Genomic DNA, 23,117 nt, shown 5'->3' with positions numbered 1-23,117 from the left:
TATAAAGACCTGGAAACTTGTATCCATGTGTTTATAAAAGTTGATGGCGTTAAAGCTCCTCTTCAAATGAAAATATTAATTTAAAAGAGTTCGTTTTCAAACTGATGTTTGAACTTAGAAATGGGGTATATTGGTGAACAACATTAATATTAACTTGTTTAATTTTATAATGAATTTTAACTTTGTTAACTTTGATTTAATTGTTAAAATATTTTTCCAGTTTTTTCAGTTTTGTAAAAAAATAAAATCAATTAAATTTTTCTCTTCGTATAAAATACATACAGATATTTTTAATTTTAAATTGACATACGATTTCCATAAAAATATTAAAATTAAACAAAAAAAATCTTATTTTCGCTAAAAACCTTCATTTTAAATATTTGAATTATGTATAAAACTTAACTTAATATTTGTTTTTGTTGTTTTTGGCTCCTTAGCGTTTAAAGATTATATTCTAAAATTACCTCGAAATTCATAAAAATTTTAAAATTCTTTTGAATTTTGCTTGGCATGTCATAAGTTGACATCAAATAGAACAAAAATTGCACTTTTAACGAATCCTTGAAATTGCTAATTTCATTCATGTCTATTTATTATGTATGTATAACGTGACCAGATGGTTTTTGAATAAAAGCGGGGTCCGAGTGATTAAAAACCGGGATTTGGAAGAAAATATTTAGAAAAAGCGGGATTTTGAAAATTGCCATTCATTAAATCGAGATTTAATAAAACTTAATATCAAAGCAAGTAAAAGTCTTATATTCGACTAAGACGAATCTTATATACCTTATGCGTGATTTTCCGAAAATTCTCTTTTATTGAAGAAAAAATTTAATATTTAGAGTTTTAGTTATTTTTATATAAACAATTTTATTGGTGTTACAACCAGTGTTGCCACAACAAAATTTTTTTTCTAACCAAAATTCGAATAAAAAATAACCAAATTAAGAAAAAAGTAAACAAAATTATTTTTATTTGTTTCATGTTTACATTTGGACATTAAAATAACAAATTCATTTTCTGAAGTGGAACTATGTTAAATTTCGTCGCTAAACTGGTATTATGAAGACAGTTATGAGCGTTAAAGTAATTTTCTGTACCGGATCTTATATGAGACGTATGGTCAAATATGGACCAATTCTCATAAAATCTGACAGAGATATTTTAGTTCCTTTAAAACTTGATTATGTTGAATTTTGTTGCTATATTGCAGTACATTATGAGCTTTAAAGTCATTTTCTGAGGAGACATTTTATGAGGGATAGAGTCAATTATATACTGATACTCATAAACTTTGACAAATACATTTCCAATAAAACTTTTTTATATTGAATTTCATCGCTATAGATGTTTTTTAAGCAATATAGTAATTTTCTGAATAGGGCATAATATGGGGGCTAGGTGAAATCGTTGACCGATATTTCGCATTTTCAATACCAATCAAACTGGGTCAATTAAAAATATTTTGGCAAAATATTTCAGTTTTCTATCTTGTTTCTTTTCGACTCTATCGTATTTTCAACAATAAATATATGTCTCTTCGCGGATTCGTTAATAAGTGTAATTATTATTTATTTTAAAAAATAGCTGAGTTTTTAACGCGTTTTAGCGCAATTCTAAAATACTCCACATGTGACTTTTTGGAAAACAATTTTAAATTATAAAATTCTTCCCATTTTATGTACAGATTTGGAGATATCGTTCGAAATTTGGGTTTAAATTATAATACCATGTAGCGGATGTTAGCATTACATTCATAACTTAAGCAATATTTGTAAACGTAATCTATCCAAATTATCCGACAAATTGACCAAAATTTAGAATTTAAGACAGTAAAATAAAAACTAGTATACAACATCATCTAGATTCTAGAAAATGTAAATAAAGAACTAAAAGTCATGGTGAGACAGTAGAAGTCAAATATCATGAGTATCAAATCTTTGCATATATCGCGATTATTGTTCGTCGTACGAGTTTATATGTTATTACAACTTTTGCATACAATACAATTTCATTTTCCTTAGCTGTGTCACTTAAAAATATCAGTTGATTAATACTTTAAAGATATTGTGATACTATTCTTGCATCAATTAGCGGAAAATACTTTATTAATTCTTATTAAATCATTTATCTTAGAATTTCGGCAAATTAGCACAGTATCTTTATACCCTACACCACTTTAGTGGGGAGGGTATATTGGATTTGTGCTGATGTTTGTAACATACAAAAATATTCGTCCTAGACCCACCTTAAAGTATACCAATTAGAATCGTTTTCTGAGTCGATTAAGCTATGTCCGTCCGTCTGGCTGGCTGGCTGTCCATGTAAACCTTGTGCGCAAGGTACAGGTCGCAATTTTCAATATAATTGGATGAAATTTGGCACGCACGTTTTATTTGACCTAAGGACGAAGCCTACTGAAAATGGTTAAAATCGGTCCATTATTTCACCTAGCCCCATACAACAGAACCCCCCGAAAAGGGCTTCTGAGCTCATAATTATGTTAAATATACAGATATATCGATAAAATACGGCACAACTAAGTTTTATAGAAGTTTTGATGACCCTGCCAAATTTCATAAAGATCGGGCCACATTTGGCCCTAGCTCCCATACAAAGTCCCCTTCAGAAAATTACTTGAATGTCCCAAATTAGCTTATAAACACAAATATCGCGATGAAATTCAGCACAATAAAATATTATGTCAATATAAATATATTCACAAAATTTTATCGGGCTTGGTCCATATTTGCCCCTAGCCCCCATATAAAGCCTCTTTCAGAAAATTAGTTTTTCATCCATAAATTGCTTAAATGTATCGGAACAAGGGAATATTGAATATAAATGCTTTATTATGAAAAATAAATCACATTTAATATTCATAATTGGTGTAGGGTATCATATGGTCGGCCACGCCCGACTATAATTTCTTACTTGTTAAATTTTAAATTTAATTTGGAGGACATAATCTACTAAGTACGTAGACTATTCCCACCAAATTTCATAAAAATCGAAATGCGAAATACAGCCTACTTCGTTTTTTTCATATAAGTATCGCGAGTTCTTTACATAAAAAGTTCTAATAGAAATATTAACGGAAGGACGGACGACTTTGAATCGACCTAAAAAGTGATTTTAAGTTCATGGATGCACCAAAAGGAGAGAGAGGATTCATTATTCACGTTGTTAGATTGACTAGTGTAAATAAAATAATATTACGGTGTTGTTATGATTTAAATCAACTCATTTAATGTGGAAAGCTCATAGGTACTTTTGCTAAATCCTAACCAATTAAGATATCGAAAAATACCTTTGTGTACATAAGTATAACCAGTAAAAGTACAAATTGCAGAAATAAAAAAATTTCGAATAGTAAAAAAAAAAATCCACATATTACCAAAATTCAAAACAGGACGATATGTATATTTACATAGTTGATTTAAAACTAGAGATAAAAGAAGTTTTTTTTTTTATTTTATTTTTAGAATAAAAGCAAAGACGTGTTTATAATATGTTTTAAGATGAAAAATCTTCTGAAAAAATTAAGTAACTAATAATTTCATTCACTAGTATATGAAATCCCAGTAATAACATACAAAAAATAACGTATCAAAAATACATTTATTATTTAGTACCTTTTGAACAACTGTGTTTATTTTCGTGCTTCTACTAATACATTCTCACCAGTTAGGTTTTTGACAGGGGACTTAGGTCTTTGACAATCGCTTTCGCCTATATGCTACTATATGTCTATAAGTTTGTAATTCTGGAATAAAATGTCAATAATATTTTTAAAATTTATTTTATTTTTTACAAAACGTAATATAAAAATTCCTAAAAACGTATTAAAAACAAAAGGAACTGGAAAAAAGTGGGTTAGAAAGTCCTAAATTTTATATTAATATTTCTTTTCAGAGTTGATTGTAAGGTTTCTAAAAAAGGTGCAAGAACCTCAAAATCAATACTCATTTTCACATATTTTACAAGCACTACTGAAGGATAATGCTAAATCAAAACCTCTTTATCATAAAATTTTGACGTATAGGAAAAAATAAAAATTGGTAATGAACCACCAAATTGGCAACCAAAAAATTTTAAATTGTAAAGCGACATGGCCACACATCAAATTGGTTGACTCAAACGGTAAGTTTTTTGATTGTGTTAGTAAAAAAACTCACACCGCATATATACATGTGAGTTTTTTCACTAACACAATTATAAAACTTACCGTTTGAGTCAACAAATTTGATGTGTGGCTATGTCGCTTAAACTAGTGTTTTCAAATGTTTCAAAATGGTAAATTTCACTTGTCACTTAAGCTACGTTCACACTAAGGTTATCATGAACGAATAACGAATAAAAGTTTTTATTCGAATAATTTAATAAAATATAAATAAAACTTGCCAAATATCTTCAAATTCTTAAGATACGGATAAAAAACGGATTTCGTACATTAATACACTTATAAACCAGTAACTTAGTTGAATCTCAACCTATTTTAAATTTCTCAACGGATTTAAAAGTAGAAGCTGAGTCCTTTATAATGAAATATACGATGTTTAATTAACCTGTTTTGCAGACGTTTTTACAAACTGTTTTATATAAGAAAATCGTACTATTTATTACTGTATTAGAAAATTATGTCTATTCTGTCTAAAACGCAATTTGGTTTTATTGACTAAGTTAATGATGTTTTTCTTAAAACAAAGTTGTTCAAAACCCGATTTTCTTAAAGATGTTTTATATGCTTTTATAATACTTAGGTTAGGGTTAGGTTGATACAACTGGCCTGTTGTGCGCTATTTTTCATGGAAGAAAAAGGTTTGTTTGTAAAAAAACATAGTGTCCACTTAATGTATTATCTTTCAGTGTTCTGAAACTCAGTTTCCTGGCCGTAATTCCTAAGAATTTTCCAATCAGTGTTCGTGAGAAATGTTCTGCTTGACCAAGATATTCTATCTGGACTCAGTGTTTCAAAGTTTCCGACAAGCAGCACGTACGCTGAACTCTGTTGTAGTTTGATATTGCACTTTTTGTCCAAAGAAGTCATCCAGATTATTGAAGCATTTAGTCTAATTACACTTTTAGAATACCCATTTCATGCCTATACTTCTCCCACATATCGCCCAGCACCGATGTGCCTTTTTGATGCAATCCTCTATGTGGTGTCTCCATTTTAAGGGTTACAATCTGTCTATCAGCGGTATCTTCTTGCCCAGGAAACAGGGTTCAGTATACTTAGAAATTGTTGTCTTTCTTATGAAAAGACAGATACTTAAAGAACCAAATATATCAATGATTATCTGTTTCACTTATTGCAAACATTTAAAAAAAATAAAGAGAAACACTTTAAAAACTAGAAACATTTTATTTTTAACATTACAAAACATTTTTATATTTTATAAACTGCAAAATGTAGTGAAAGTTTTGTTTCAATTATAACATATCTTTATATTTAGATTTGTTTTACAAAATATTAACATAATTCCAATGCTATGTATAATAAAAAATTCGTAAAAAGTAACATTCAAATATTATTCGATTAATCGACAAAAATTGTTCGAATTATTCTTTATTCTAAATGGAAAATTTTTTATTCGTTGAAGAAAAACAATTTTTTTCCTCGATTAATCGAATTATTTTTATTCGAATGACTACCATAATTTCACACCTATCAAATATTTGATGTTTTTTATCAAATATATGTTGGCTGTAATGTGAATATTTTTGAAGGGCAAGCAAGATTCAGTTGTTTTTCGTGAAGCATTTTTATTTATCAACCTACAAATATTTTCCCAATGTGAACACAATATGAACACCAAACATGAAACATTTTTGTTAAACGTTAAAAAACGATTTAATTATAATTACAATAGTTTTTTACGATTTCATAGAAATTTCTGCCTAAAAACAAAAAATTAAATCCATTTCTATTTCATAATGTGCTTATAATTAGCATTTCTGTTTCGACGTTTTGTTTGAAGAAACAAAGCCAAACATAATTCAATACATATAGTGAAAATTTGTTTGCCCGGTGTTCACATTACAACAAATAATTTCTTAAAACAATTGACGGATAAAACAGTAAAAAAGCCAAAAATATATGTGTTTATATTTAGTAAAAAGATAAATAATTGAATAATAACTTCTATTTATTCTAAAATTTCATTTAATATTGCTTTTCATCAAAATTTTACCTCGAAAAATTCATATTGCGTTTCAATACCATATACAAGTGGAAAAGAGGCAGATGGTGGACCTGCACTCTCCTGTTGTAGCTATTTAGTATAGTCAATGTAGCGAAAAACCTTTTGAACTGTTTAAACCGATTAAAAAAAACGCTATAAGTCGGGAAATACCAAATTACAAATAATTTTTATTAAATTATCGATAAAATTGAAAATTATAGAGAATTGTTATTAACAGAGCTTTAATATTAGTAATTGCTTTTATATTTTTATTTTTCAATTTGCAATAAATATATATTTTCCTCATATTTAAAAATATGCATATTGAAAATATTTACCCATGCAAGCTATTGCATGGTTCATATACAATATATTTCGCAGCAACTCGCTAACATATTTAAAATACCCACATATATTTTATGTTGCTTGCCTATAATACAGAGGAGCTCAATATTGCCATTACATAGCACGCGTGATAGGGTAAGAAAATTCTGCTGACGCTAAGTTGATACACATACACTATGGGTTTAATTCTTCTTCTTTTTATAATGAGCAATATCAGTTGATTTGCTCTCAACTTGAAAAACAAAATCAAATCAGTTGCTGATCAGCACTTGTCGAAGCAAGGTCTGTGCGCGACGTTTTTAAAATACACACAGAAATACAACAACAAAAATTTGAGAAAGCCGAATTAATGTAGGAGAACATGAGAGAACAGTTGATAGTTTTTTATATATAGACTTTGATATACGCTGGCTGTCAAAATCCGTAATAAATATTTGGCAGTTAGCATATACTTTATAGTTTGTAGTCATTTTATTAGTATACTTTTATTTCGAATTGAATTCTGTTCTCTGCTGCTTTACCAACACAAATAAAACTATGGTTGTCTATGGTAGTATGTGTTTGAGCATCTCTGCTATAATATCAAAATATTTTCCTAGACAAATTATTCGTAGTAAAAAATATTCAAGCCATGTAGGCAAAAATTTACGAAATTCAAATGTGCGCAAGCAGAGCATATATGTATGTGACGACGAAAATACTAAATAAAACGATAGTCGCGACTATGAGGTTTAATATTTTTACTACAAAATTTAAATATTATTTCATATAGGAAATTATTTATGGCTTAAAATTTTACATTTTATGTTGGAATTAAAAGATTATAAAATGTGAGGAATGTATGCAAAAATGACCAAATATTAATTAGAAAATTATTGAAAACGTCTGTAGCTATGTTTGTATAAATGTTTAATGTACATATATTAAATTAATGTTTAATTTTTATGTGGATTATTAAAATGTATTTATTTGTATTGATTGTAAAAGAAAAAAAATTATATAATTAGAAAATATATGTGAAGATGCAAAAAATACAATTAAGTTTTTACATGAAATGACAATTATATTTGGAGTAGGTAATTAATTATTTTTTGTGGATATTAAATGTAAAATTTGTATTTATTCGTATTGATTGTATCAGGAGAACAAAAAAAAATTCCTAAGTGTAAGTTGCATTAAAAAGTGTTTGTTTAGAAAAAAGGATCTAGATTTTTACAGGAAATATGTATGCACATTAGAGTGACCGCAAAAAGTAGATGTTGGAATCTTGTTCGTCTTAACCCCACAAAATGATTCCCCTTTCCAAATATTGAGATAGCCGAAATTTGGGTTCGATTAATAAACGTTAACACGTGCCGCTCGTCGCTCAAAGTTTGAAAAAATCAAAATTTTTGGCCAAAAAGCTAACATATGAAGCTATAACTTCAGAACGGTAAATAGTAGAAACACGCTTAGTGCCTCAAAACAAAGCTAATATTGTACTTTATATATTTATATTATATACATAATTCTTGTTACTTTAAGTCAAACAAAGTTACAACAGATTTTCTCTCCAAAAAATGTGACCTGGTCGCGCATACTTCGTATATTTTGATATTATGTTGCTATTAGGTAAATATTTTACATATTATTGTTAAAGAATCATAATGTACATAGATTCAAAAAGATGTAAAAAAGAAAAATTGGTTAAAAAATGTGAATGTTATTAAAAATTCTCCAGGCCCTTAACGTGTCTTAGATCACTTTAGGAAATGTTTAAAAAAATTTAACTTATTTTGGAAAATATTCTAATATATATATTTTATTATATAAAATATTTCTATATTTACTCGAATGTAATTTTTTGTCCTCAAAAGATATTGTGAGCCTGTTCGTTCTTAGCTATGATCAAAAAAATTATTTTTTTCATGGCAGTTTCAAAATTCCATTTTCAGTTTTTTTAAATCATTGTTAAAAAAAATTTAAAAATTTTTGAAATATCACCAGGGTATGGTCAATAGATTAGGGAATAAAACAGTGAAAAAAATTAGGTCAATACCTCCTATAGTTAAGCTGTACCTGCGATTTGAATTCTGTGAATTTCGCGAAAAACAATTTTTTTTTGTAATATTTTAGAAAATATGTTCTAATTCTTTACTGTTATACATTTTAAACAAAATATTTACGGAATATTATCTCTCAAATAATATAAAATATGTCCCTGAAGTTATATATAAATCATGAAATCCTAAGGCGTAAAATTTTTTTCAATACATATAAATACATTTTAATACTCCACATACAAATTAAACATCAATTTAATATATGTACATTAAACATTTATACTAAATTTGCTACAGACGTTTTCAAAAATTTTCTAATTAATATTTGGTTATTTTTGCATACATTCCTCACATTTTATAATCATTCAATTCCAACATAAAATGTAAAATTTTAGACATTAATAATTTCCTATATTAAATAATGTTTAAATTTTGCAGTAAAAATATTACTACCTTATAGTCACGACCATCGTTTTATTTAGTAGCTCGTCGTGACATATATGCTCTGCTTGCGCACCTTTCAAGTTCGTACATTTTTGACTGCATGGCATGAATATTTTTTACTACGAATAATTTGTGTAGGAAAATATTTTGATATTATAGGCAAGCAATATAAAATATATGTGGGTATTTTAAATATGTTAGCAAGTTGCTGTGAAATAATTGCTTATGAAACAATTTTATATTTGTCTGTAAGCTGCAATATGCATAGGGTTGCCAGATTCCGATTCGCAAAAAGCTGGACATTGGGGTTTAAAAAGCTGGACAAAAAAAAAATACTGAGAATATGTTAATTTTGGTTTTGTGTAAATAATTTCACAGTGATACACCAAAAAAATGCATGGGTTCTCATATACCAATTCCGTTTTGTTATAGTCCATAGAATACGAATATATTTTTAGTTTTCCCCGATCACTTCGTTAACATAGTTTTTAAGAGCAAAAGATGTGAAAAAGCGCCATTTTTGAAGTTTTAAATTTTAAAAATCATAAGTACGTAAGCTGTACGTAAAAAAATTAACTATCGCTCGCAATAATAACTCTTTTCGCGTACTTTCCTGTAAGAAATATCCAGTAACTTTATGATAGAGAGTAATTTTTAATTTACTCTCAATCAAAAAAATATCAAAAAAAAGTACGCGAAAGCCAATTTTTTAAAAAATGTGCAAGTTTTTGTTTATAAACTAAGATTAGTAATGCCTTTTTGCTTAAATCGCAATCGCTGACAAAACACTAAAAAACAAATAATTGAAACTTTGATTTTTCCTATAAATAAATGGATATTTAAAGTTAACAAAACACAAAATCGCTAAGAGAAAGACAAACTAAATTGTTTTAAAAACGCTAGATTGACAATATTTGTTATGATTTTTCACAACAAATAAACTCTTTTAAAAACTAATTTATGATAAATAAAATTAAAATAAATCTAATTATAAATAATTTTTTAATATTGTACGCGAACGGAATCCAATAACAATTGTTGCAAATTGTTACAAATTATTGAATACGCGAACAGACCTAATATTTATTACGACATCAGCTGTTCAAGTGTTGAGACATGATGATACAAGAGGCAAATCATAACTTAGTTGTATAACAAATGTACAATCAGTATTGGCTAACATGATTCGACAAAGATGACGTAAAAATTATTGCAGTGTACTAAAAAAACTCTATTTAGCTGGACAAATTAAATTTTAGCTTGAAACTGGACAAGCATCAAAAAAGCTGGACAATTCAGCCAAATCCAGCCAGGCTGGAAACCCTAAATATGCAATAGCCTGTATGGGTAAATATTATTCGCAAAAATACTACAAATATTTTAAATGGAAGCAATTAAATATATTATTTAAATTAAATATGTTTCCATTTTATCTCTGGTTATTAGTACAATTTTATATCCACTAATATAATAAATAATTGTTTAAATAAATTGAGTAATAAATTAATTAAATAAATTCTCAATTAATTACTAGACTATATACTAGACTATAAACTAGAGTATGGACAAGACTAGACTAAAGACTAGACTATAGAGTAGACTATAGACAAGAGTATAGACTAGACTAAAGATTAGACTATAGACAAGACTATAGACTAGAATATAGACTAGACTATAGACTAGACTATAGACTAGACTATAGACTAGACTATAGACTAGACTATAGACTAGACTATAGACTAGACTATAGACTAGACTATAGACTAGACTATAGACTAGACTATAGACTAGACTATAGACTAGACTATAGACTAGACTATAGACTAGACTATAGACTAGACTATAGACTAGACTATAGACTAGACTATAGACTAGACTATAGAATAGACTATAGACTAGACTAGACTATAGACTAGACTATAGAATAGACTATAGAATAGACTATAAACTAGACTATAGACTAGACTATAGACTAGACTATAGACTAGACTATAGACTAGACTATAGACTAGACTATAGACTAGACTATAGACTAGACTATAGACTAGACTATAGACTAGACTATAGACTAGACTATAGACTAGACTATAGACTAGACTATAGACTAGACTATAGACTAGACTATAGACTAGACTATAGACTAGACTATAGACTAGACTATAGACTAGACTATAGACTAGACTATAGACTAGACTATAGACTAGACTATAGACTAGACTATAGACTAGACTATAGACTAGACTATAGACTAGACTATAGACTAGACTATAGACTAAGACATAGACTAGACTGTAGACTAGACTATAGACTAGACTATAGACTAGACTATAGACTAGACCATAGACTAGACTATAGACTAGACTATAGACTAGACTATAGACTAGACTATAGACTAGACCATAGACTAGACTAGACTAGACCATAGACTATAGACTATAGACTAGACTATAGACTAGACTATAGACTAGACTATAGACTAGACTATAGACTAGACTATAGACTAGACTATAGACTAGACTATAGACTAGACTATAGACTAGACTATAGACTAGACTATAGACTAGACTATAGACTAGACTATAGACTAGACTATAGACTAGACTATAGACTAGACTATAGACTAGACTATAGACTAGACTATAGACTAGACTATAGACTAGACTATAGACTAGACTATAGACTAGACTATAGACTAGACTATAGACTAGACTATAGACTAGACTATAGACCTAGACTATAGACTAGACTATAGACTAGACTATAGACTAGACTATAGACTAGACTATAGACTAGACTATAGACTAGACTATAGACTAGACTATAGACTAGACTATAGACTAGACTATAGACTAGACTATAGACTAGACTATAGACTAGACTATAGACTAGACTATAGACTAGACTATAGACTAGACTATAGACTAGACTATAGACTAGACTATAGACTAGACTATAGACTAGACTATAGACTAGACTATAGACTAGACTATAGACTATACTATAGACTAGACTAGACTATAGACTAGACTATAGATTAGACTAAAGACTACTCTATAGTTTAGTCTATAGTCTTGTTCCTACTCTAGTTTATAGTATAGCCTATAGGATATAATCTAGTCTATAGTCGAGTAATTAATTGATAATTTATTATATAAATTAGAGTATAAACTAGACTATAGTCTAGATTATAGACTAGATTATAGACTAGAATTTAGACTAGCATATAAACTAGACTAGAATATAGATTAGAGTATAGACTAGACTATAAACTAGACAATAGACAAGACTATAGACTAGAATTTAGACTAGCCTATACAATATACTAGACTATGGACTAGACTACAAACTGGTAGTGTAACTATATAATATCAATTAAAAACAAAATAAACAAGAAAAATAATAATTTTCTACAATTTACGCAATTGCTTAAATTTCTATTAAATATCACAACTACTTTGCAAATAGTTCAACCTACCAGTTTTCCTGTGCGAAATTCAAATTTTGGAACAGTGAATATAATTTATTTTTTGATATCATCCTATTACCAATACACCAATATATTCAAATTTGCAATAGGTTTTTACTAAACATGCTAAACACTGTTCTATTGCACTCAGTCAAAGTTCATCATTTCAAAATATTTAAAAAATTTCTTTTGTAGAGTCTATATTTTATCATTATTTTTAAACATTAATTCTGGAAAGTGTGTAAATTATTTTCAATAACTGTAAAATATAGCACAAAGAGGCGTCAGTAGTTTATATATATTATTGTAAATGGTTACAAATATTATTCCTTCACTTCGAAAAAGACAATATTTAAAACAACCTTGGAAAAATTGAATTTGATTTTAAATTTTTAACTTCAGGAAGGCTTTTAAGAATATGTTAATGTTTGTTCAACCTGAAATAAGAAGAAATGAATAGCCTGAAATGTTGTGAATTAGTTTCACTTTACCCGAAATTGCGCATTTCTGCGCGTTATGAGTAATTTAATATTTTCTAGGGTGCTAACTTATAAGCATTTTCAAATTTGATTAAAGGACTACGCAAAGGATGATGTCCTTATCAGACATGTGTTTTTGTCATCCTGTTATACATGGTGTTTGGAAGGAATTACTGTATTTAAAAGTCCGAATTTTTGTAATTTCTTTGCAACAAAATGCAAAATTGCAGTAGAAAGGAAGAAAAAAATGTTGTATTAAAACTTATTTATTAACCGCAACCGCTGATTGGAAGCAAAGACCCTCACCCTGGAAATTAATTATAAAAAACTTTCGCGAGTCCGACAAGTCCTTCCAAAATGAAAAAACTTGTATTATATAAGTCATCATAATTGTATACAATGGGTTAATAACCACCAAAGGGTTAATTTTTGCTTAAATTTGTTGTAATTATGCCTATGATCCATCTTAGACTTTAAAGAGTTTCATTATTTTGTCGATCTTAATTTTGCGCTGAAAAAGTGATGATTTGAACTAATGTGTCGACTCATTTCATCATTTCGTCATTTAGGCGACTATTTACATTTTTGTATGAGGTGATAACACTCTTTTTCAGAAAATAAACAATATAATATTTGACGCTGTTTGGTCTTAAGCGACACGGCCACACATCAAATTTGTTTAACTCAAAGGGTAAGTTTTTTGATTGTGTTAGTGAAAAAACTCACATGTATATATGCGGTGTGAGTTTTTTTACTAACACAATTAAAAAACTTACCCTTTGAGTCAAACAATTTGATGTGTCGCCATGGCGCTTAACATTTGGTTTGCAAGATCAAATAATTATTTTGCCAAAATTATGTAAATTATTTGCCTTTTAGTGTTTACATTGATGAAACAATAAGAAGGTATTTTTTGCCGGCAAATCAATTCGTTTTATGAAAATCATCCGCATTGCAGTTTGTTAACATGAAATATTTTATGTTCAGTTTTGTTGTAAAGTTTTTTCAATCGTGTTATTTATTAATATTATACACTTTTATTATATACATTTAATTTTAAACCTAATAAAAATAGTTAAAAAAATTAAAACAAATTGGTAAATTGTTTTTTTTTTTTTCTAGCATGAAAATGCAAACCATGTGTGTGTTTGAACCAAATTATTTTTGCTCCGTTTGATAAAACAATACCATAAAATATTTGTTCAAGTCTGAACATGAAATAAATATTGCGATTGACGCAACTTTATAAATATTTTATAACAAATATTTGGATCAAATATTTTACAGGTCTGAACGTAGCTTTAAAATAATATATCTTTTTAGAACATTAATTTTAAAAATCGAATTGAAACATTTTTATTTAAAAGTTTATGTCTACATTTACCCACATTTTGATCAGTTATTAAAAAATACTAGAATATTTCTTTCAAATATCAATTTTCTAGCAAAATGTCTAAATTTAAAGTTTAAATTTTAATCTTTTAACCCCCATTATCTCAATGTCTGGTTATATTTTATCTTAAGATTAAATTGACAGTTTTCATACAAAAATTATTTTAACCAGCAGAATATCTAAACGATATCAGGAGTTGGTGTTAACAGGGGTAAGCCGGATTCACAATGCTAGCAACATTTTCAGGGGCTGTTCACAATGCTAGCAACCAATTCTTTTTAAAACTCGCGATTATCTTCTTGCGGCCACAATATCACTATTTGATCTTGTAGACATTTTTATTAATTTTCTAATAGTTTTTTATATAATTTGAATAAATTTTCATTGATAGTTTTTGATTTTAAAATTAATATAAAATAAACGTCAACAAATTTTTCATACAAAATGAAACTGAAGTTCAAGTATGTTCAAAAATATTTAGTAAGCTATTATCATCTCAAGTTATCGAACTATTAAAATCGATTTATTGTGATCGGGATGAAATTTGCACGAAGGTTCCTTAATTAAAAAGACACACATTTTCAAAATTAAAAACCTTTGTCTTTTGATAGATATTCCCACTCCCATCTTTCTAAAAATTCCATTTTGGAAAATAATCTAATTTTTTTATTGATAGTTCGTCTCTTATCCAGCTCAACCGTTTATAAAATATATTTTTTTTCAATATTTCCATATTCTTCGGATATCATTATCAAGGATAAATTAGTGATGGAGCGTGTCACTGAAAGAATGTGGTTTATTTTTGACATACAAATATCGGATTTTTACAGCTACTAAAAATAAAAACATAATAATAAAAATAACACTGTGATACAAAAGTGAAGAAAAATAAAATGCAGGCGTTCTCATATACCAATTCCATTTCGTTATAGTCCATAGAGTACTAATATATTTTTAGTTTTCCCCTATCACTTCGTTAACTTACTTTTTAAGAGCAAAAGATGCGAAAAAGAGACATTTTTGAAGTTTTAAATTTGAAAAATCATAAGTTTAGTAGTTTTCATCCGATTTTCAAATCCGATATTTTTTTAATGATACAAGTGTTGCCTTTTAATCCAAAAAAAGAAATCCAAAATTTATGGTCAAATGTCTGAGTTACGGTCGTTTAAGTAAAAAAACTCACACTTTTTTAAAAAATTTTCATTTTCATCATGCTCTACTTTGGCCATGAGGCAGTGAGTTCATCTTTTATTACTTTCCTGAAGAATCTAAAACTTGTTATTTCATAAAAATCTATGAAAAACTGAATGATTTATGCCAATTTTTCTAATAGCATGTTCCTCGAATTTTTGGTTTTTTCCATACAAATTAATTTTTGTATAAAAATGTTTATAAAAATTTTTTAAACTTGTTACAAAGAAAACCAGAAACATGAACGTTTTTGTATGGAAGAAATATGCAATATTTTTATAAAACTTAGCACAACTTATAACCCTTTTCATCGATTATTATAAATTGACCATCATTGGAAACCCAACTTAATGTGCCTTTTTTCAAATGTAATAAAAGCTAAAGTTACTGCTTCATGGCCAACGTAGAGCTGTATGAAAATTAAAAATTGTGAAAAAAGTGTGAGTTTTTTTACTTAAATGGCCGTAACCAAGACATTAATCATAAATTTTGGATTTATTTTTTTGGGTTGAAAGACAACACTTGTATCTTTAAAACAAAATATCCAATTTGAAAATCGGTTGCAAACTACCAAACATATATTTTTTTAAAGTTAAAACTTCAAAAATAGCTCTTTTTCACATCTTTTGCTCTTAAAAGGGAGCTAAACGAAGTGATCGGAAAAATTAAAAATATATTCCTACTCTATGGACTATAACGAAATGGAATTGGTATATGAGAACCCCTGCATTTTTTTGCTGTATCACTGTGTAATTAGTTTAAATTTTTAAATTTTTTTATATAATGGAATAAAAATGAATCTGCGAACCTTGAAAATGCAAAGGTTAACGAATCTGAAAAGATACATATTTTTCTAAACTGTTTTTTTGCTTTTCTGAAAACTTTATTAAAACCCACATAATACTAACATTCAAAACAGAAAATCAAATGAAATTCCATCCGTATTTTAAGAAAGATAATAAAAGTCGTATGATTTATATTTTTGCGTTTACACTATTGGTATAACACAATAACAAAGTATGATGGAAACAGCTGTTTAATTTTTTTGTATGTGTTTACATAAGAATACATCCTAGATAAAGCGACTTAAGACCAATAGTAATTAAGTCAAATGGATGAGAAACTGTAACTCATAGAGCTCTTGACCGATCTTGTTGAAAAGTTCTGCAAAAATCGTTGGTGCAAATCACATTAGTTACAAAATTACAAATAACATCTCAAACCATCGCACAGTGATTCGTTCCATAGACAAAAATATGATCGAAAGTAAAATTAAAAATTGTAAATTTTTCTGAAAGCTTGCAAAATATCCTTCTTAAAAAAGTATAAATTATATTTTTGTAATACGAATTGCTTAGAAATCCAGTAATATTTAACCAAAAAGAAAGATTTGTTTTAAATGTTTTTTATATGCAGACACTAAAATAATTCTCAAATTAACCGTAGGAGATTTTTCAATATTTTCTTTTCCAAAATAATACCTGGCTCTTTCATTATAAACATTTTTTTATTTTTATTGTCTCTTATATATATCATCTGCTACATTGATTTGAATATGATGTTTTAATTGTTACAAACATTAAAATAAAAATGTAAAAATATAACAGATTTTGTTTAACTTTTTTAAAAAGTTAGTAAATATTTTTAAAATTTTTTTACTCATTTTTGAAGGCAATTAGGGTGTAAATTGAAAACAAGAGAGAACAGAACCAACTTTTTCCTATATTTTGCAAAATCTATTCTGTGTTAGTGAACATATTTTTAGGAAAAAAAAATATTTCATATCGCGTTTTTCTAGCAAATTATGATTTCAACGATTCATCATGATGTACTTAATATGAATGTTGATACATATTATATATTTCTTGTAATTTCTTTTAAATTAAAATTGATTTTACACTCAAAATATTCTGAGCAGACAAAATACTTAAAATTTACAAAGTTTGATGAAATAAATGGAAAAAGTTAGTAAATATTTTTTAAATTTGTTTACTCATTATTGAAGACCATTGGGTTGTTAATTGAAAACAAGAGAGAACAGAACCAATATTTTGCAAATTCTTAAAATTTGTAACAGCATATTCGTGAACATAAAAACATAAAAATTTATATATGTATATAGTCGCGTTTTTCTAGCAAATTATGATTTCAATGATTCATCATGTTCATTCATGATGTTCTTAACATAAATGATGTTCTTAACATAATTGTTATAATTATATATTTTTTGTAATTTTTCATTCTTTGAATAACGATTTATTTTTGGTGTTAGTTAAAATCAAAATGACAATATTTTTTCACAAATAAAAAAAATAAAAAGGCGTTTCTACCACTTGAATAGAAATATTTTTTCATAAAAATATCGAATTAACACATACAATTACAATTATAAAAAAATCCGAATAGTTGTAGGAACAATTATATATTATTATACGTGGACTATACTAGAGTAGAATTACTAGTAATGAGAAAACAGTTTTTGCGAAAACTTCTGTATTATTAAGACGAATTCAACAAATTTTGGTATGGACATTTATGTATGTTGGACCAATCCATAAACATAATTGCACACAAATATTTTAGGTTTTAAAGATTTTAAAGGTTTTAAAGATTTTATAGCATTTTTAGTAAAAATTATATATGACAGCTATAAGAATCCTTGCTCCAAACTATTAAAAAACAACATGATGAATCCTGATTATTTATATAATATTACTAGAAAGTTTCAGAATTTTATTACAAACTTTGTGCAAAATATCGCTATTTTCCATTTTGGAATATATGGGAAGTTTATGAATCCTTGGACCAATTTTTTCTAAACTTCGAATTTTTCTTAACTATACCAATCTTTACCATACAATAAGTCCTTCTATTTTTGTCCAATGAATGTACGAAAACGAATCACTGTGTATCGGTTTCAAAAGTTGGGTCACCTGAGATGAAATCGGATATATGTTTTAGGCTTGATATTACAAAATACATAATTCTGCGTAAATATTATAAATCTTTTAAACTTAAGTATCATTATATAATTCACCCAAATCCTTGATGTAGTGTATCATTCAATATTTTACGTTTAATAAATATTTGCTAGTTACAAAAACATAATATTTATTATTTTTGATCTTTCATAAATAATTAATAATACTGATTTATATTTAAAACATACATAGTTTATATCTAACAGTAAATTCTTAATCCAAATTAGGTTATCTTGTCACCACTACCACATAAGGAAAATTCAACTTATATAAACGCATCATTTATTGAAGGATATGATAACTCCGAAAACTTTATTATCACTCAAGATCCGTTGGAAAATACAATAGAAGATTTCTGGAGAATGGTATCGGAGCAAAGCATTACTACTATAGTTATGTTATCTGAGGTTAGTATTTTTATAAATATTGGTAATATAAACTGAATTCGATATATTATACAAAATATTTTATATATAGCCCATTCAGACCAATTCCAAAGTACTTTTTGTTTTGCTCGAAATTATGAATTCTTGGTATTCTTGAAACTTTAACTGACTTCGATTACATTTGAAAACATTTTATTATAAACAATTGCACTTATTAGTCCAAATCACAAATGGGCTTGTATCGTTTATTAAAATATAACATTCCGATATCTGCTCGTGAACAGCCAATTGGATTTTTATATTATTAAAAGCGATGTAGTAAAAAAGAAAGAAGAAAACACATCTTCAATATTTATTAAAACACAATTTAACAGAGAAACGAAATTAATTATAGCTTAAATATGAATTATTTTTCATATTATTTCATTTTAAAGCTCTTTTTTAAATGTTTACTTTATGAAACAATTATTTTTCTGTTTTACTTCTTGAAAATTGGGAATTCATATTGAATACGAAAGAAAAGCGTCCCCAACATCAAATTGGCTCTCTCATGATTTGATTTTGTTAGAAAAAATCGCACAACTCATATACACTATCGTACAAAAAAAGTGCAAAAGTACTCATGCTATATTATTCAGCGAAAAAACTGTTAAATGTTTATTAGAATTGGAAAATTACATTTAATTCATGTAGTTACATTACTACAAAAATAACAATACAACAAAATTATTTTACTTTATTAGTTTTTGTATAATATTTAAAATTAAAGTGAATTTATTTTTTGACAGACATAATAAAGTACACATTTTATATATCTTGTCCTGTTTTAATTATTTGGATATCATAAACCATTTTGACTCAATTAGGGCAATTTTTTATCATTATTATTTCCTTCCCCTTGCTTTCCCTCTATATCATTATTTTCAAAAAAAATCCATGTTTATTCACTATTACATCGCAATTTTTTGATCAACTATCGTCCAACATTAATTTATTGGATTAAAGGCTCTGAGCAATTTTATTTTTTAGTGTTTTTTTCATACATTAATGTTTTTTAACTTTATCGAATGCTTGGGCTTATTATATTGTCGAGATATAAAGATCCCCAAGTCCACTTCGAAGGCACTATAGTAGGAACCTACTTATACACAGTACGGTCGAATCTAATATTAGTTCCTAAAAAAATAATAAGTTCATCTTGTTATTTATGACACTTTGTCTTATCACTTGGATATTTGTATTCTTAGTGGGAGCAAATCTTATATTTTCACCATCTGTGTCATTTAAGTTGAAAAACTGTTATTTAAAATATAATTTATATACAAAACATTCTATAAACACAAATACTGGTGATAGAAAAGTGGTGCCAAGTTTGCACTTTTAAAGGTAAACAAGAGATAAGCCTTTCTACAAAAGTGTCTACTCCTACACCCACTCATAAACGCTTACGGAATTTGCAAAACTCATTTCTGGGCAATACAACAATATCGCCTCGTCTGTCAAATGTTAATTTTTCCCCAAACATAATTTCCAGCATCGATAAAAAATTTGATAAATTTTCTGCACAGCTTCAAAATATAATGGAAGTGAAATTTCGTGATTATGAGGAGGAACTCTTAAAAGAACTTGATATGAAATTCACAATTTTCAAAAATTGTCATTAGCTGATGGTGTCTCTAGTTTGGAACAGCAGCGGTCATCGTAAAAACAATGCAAAAGGAAATAGATAGTCTGAAAGTAAAGTTAAGACATCAGGAGAATCATACTGTTTCATGTGAACATTTATTAAGTGAGATACGATATTGCGAAAATGAGAATAAATATTTTTTGTAATTTATGTAATACTATCGATAAATCTATACCAGCTAAATATATATAAGAAGCAGAACAACAAACATACAAGTAGATCTAAGGATGCTGTAATAATAGTGAAAATGTGGTCTGCTTACGATAAGAACTTCTTTTTATATAGGAATATCAATAAAGGGTTCTTCTTTTGTCTACGAGATATTGGATTCAACTCGGATAACATATGGGAAATTCTCTTTGTAATTTAGATTTTGAGGTTCAAAAAAATATGAAATTTTTTTAATAGCACATTAACGATATTTTGTGTGGACATTGTCTAACATCTTAGAAGTACAATTATCTTCTCGTGAATAACTTTTAGCAAAAGCCGCCAAAGTTATAGCGGTTTAAAGTTAACAGTTTAAAAAAAAATCCCAAAATTACATTTTTACCTGAAATTCAAAAATATAAGAGTGGATATAACCCACAACAAAGGACACAAAATACAAATTAATTTAACGCAAATATTTTATATATTCGTGGATAAATTCGCTTTTTAAGAGTTTTTTCAACCTCTTCAAAAAATATTTTTTTATAAAACTAAGTACACATTTTTTATAGACTATTTAACATAATGAATTAATACTTAATTTACTATCATTAACTAAAAAAAATTATGCATTTATGTTTGGTAGATTAAAAATTATGGGGTTTTAATCTATTTATGCAAATATTCGAATGCATTTTTTTAAATTGCATTAAATCCAAAATGGTTGTATTTTTTCAAACGGCTTATAGATTTTGATAAAGACCTCATTAATAGCAACCTAAAAGAATATAATTTTATTAATTTTAATTAGCGGGAAGGGTGTGTTAAATTAGTTTAAAAGAAAAGCACTGCGTTTTCTGCACACTAGAAACTTTTATGCAAATATTTTTGTGGTTAGCCAATAACTGCTTGTTTATAATTATCTTCTGCTTCCAAAAAAACCTATATAAAGTTCGGAAATAAATTTCATACACATGACCGAACTTTTTTTAATGCATTTAATGCAAAATCGTACTTTTTTCTAACGGCATATCGATTTTAGTATAAGCATCATTGTCAGCTACCGATTAATGTTAAGTGTTACCAATTTTAATTAGCGGTTTAGGTGTGCTTCTACGAATTTTCTTGTAACTCAAGAAACACCGCGTTTTCGGCGAAAGAGAAATTTTGATGAAATTGCTTTTGCAGTTAACATATCCCAGCTTATCTACAATTAACTGCTTTTATCATTTTTAAATTTAAATGAGTTATTAACGCAAAAAAACCGTTAAAATGAAAATTTGTTCGGTTAATTTATATTTTGTAAAGAATTTATATATTTACATGAATGAACTTTTTTACACTTTTTTAATGCAAAAACGCGCACGGCTTATTGATTTTCGTATTAGCATCATTGTCAGCTACCGGTTAATGTATAATGTCCCCAATTTAAATTAGCGGCTTAGGTGCGCTTCATCGATTTTTGTGGTGAGAGAAATCCACGAAAGGCCTTGATTGAATTTTTTTGATGCAAACCAATTCTTTCCATATAAAGATTGATTACTGATAAAATTCAGAACTTAAAATTTTTTTATAATGCGGAAATTTGCTAAAGTAAAACATGAAAATTTTGCAATTTTTTTGTATTCGCTCTAAAATCTTTGCATGCTAATATTTTACCGCGGCTTTATGATTTCAACATGTAAAATTTAAAAGTATTTTGATCACGCGATAACACGGTATATTGAAGTTACGCTGTTAGTGTTCTCCGCGTAAAAGCCATTTTTTCGAAACTTTCTTGTTTGTTTTTCCAATATTTAAGCTTCTACCACAGTGATATCTTCTAGAGCATATTTTGGTGATAAACATCAAACGACGCGTAATAACAATTTTTTTTTTTCTTTTTTAAAATTTTCCATAACCGAAGAGCCGCAAATATTCTATGCATAAAACTGCAAATTTTGTAAAGTTGTATAAATTTGGTTTCGTCATCACTTAATTTTCAAAATATGTATTAAACGAAAGAAATATTTAATGCATAAAGTTGATTTAAAATCGAAAACAAAAAAAAATTTTCCATATGTGCTTATATCGGCCACTTTTCGAATTATGGGCACTTTTACAAAAGTCATTTTTTTAGCTTTTGGCACTCGATGGGTTAATAATTATGTTGCACATAATCGAAAGGCCTTTCCACGACCTTTCATATAATGTAATTTTTTTTACAATCGGACAAGTCATTCCCGAGATTTTTAACTTTATATATACAGTTTTTAAAGTAAAATAAAATAGTTTCGTTAGATTCCGTATTAAGAGTACTATTAATGAGTACTACATTTGGTGTTTTGTTTTATATTTTCCTTTTTCTGACAATTCAAGGAATGTA

General features: G+C 27.5%; 1 protein-coding gene across 1 annotated transcript in view; it reads left to right on the top strand.

Moving 5' to 3' along the window:
* The window catches only part of LOC119612032 (tyrosine-protein phosphatase 69D), a 314,226-nt gene that overhangs the window by 230,172 nt on the left and 60,937 nt on the right, over positions 1-23,117 (top strand). Inside the window, exon 9 of the mRNA XM_037967748.1 lies at positions 18,757-18,936. Within this exon, the coding sequence (XP_037823676.1) occupies positions 18,757-18,936 (180 nt within the window). The remainder of the gene's footprint in view (positions 1-18,756; positions 18,937-23,117) is intronic.

This window comes from Lucilia sericata, unplaced genomic scaffold (genome assembly GCF_015586225.1).
Source record: "Lucilia sericata isolate MDLA Ls3-8-SP2 unplaced genomic scaffold, ASM1558622v1 Contig000033F_arrow, whole genome shotgun sequence".
NCBI lineage: Eukaryota > Metazoa > Arthropoda > Insecta > Diptera > Calliphoridae > Lucilia > Lucilia sericata.
The sequence above is the reverse complement of the archived record's forward strand: the minus strand, read 5'-3'. Positions and strand labels throughout refer to the sequence as shown.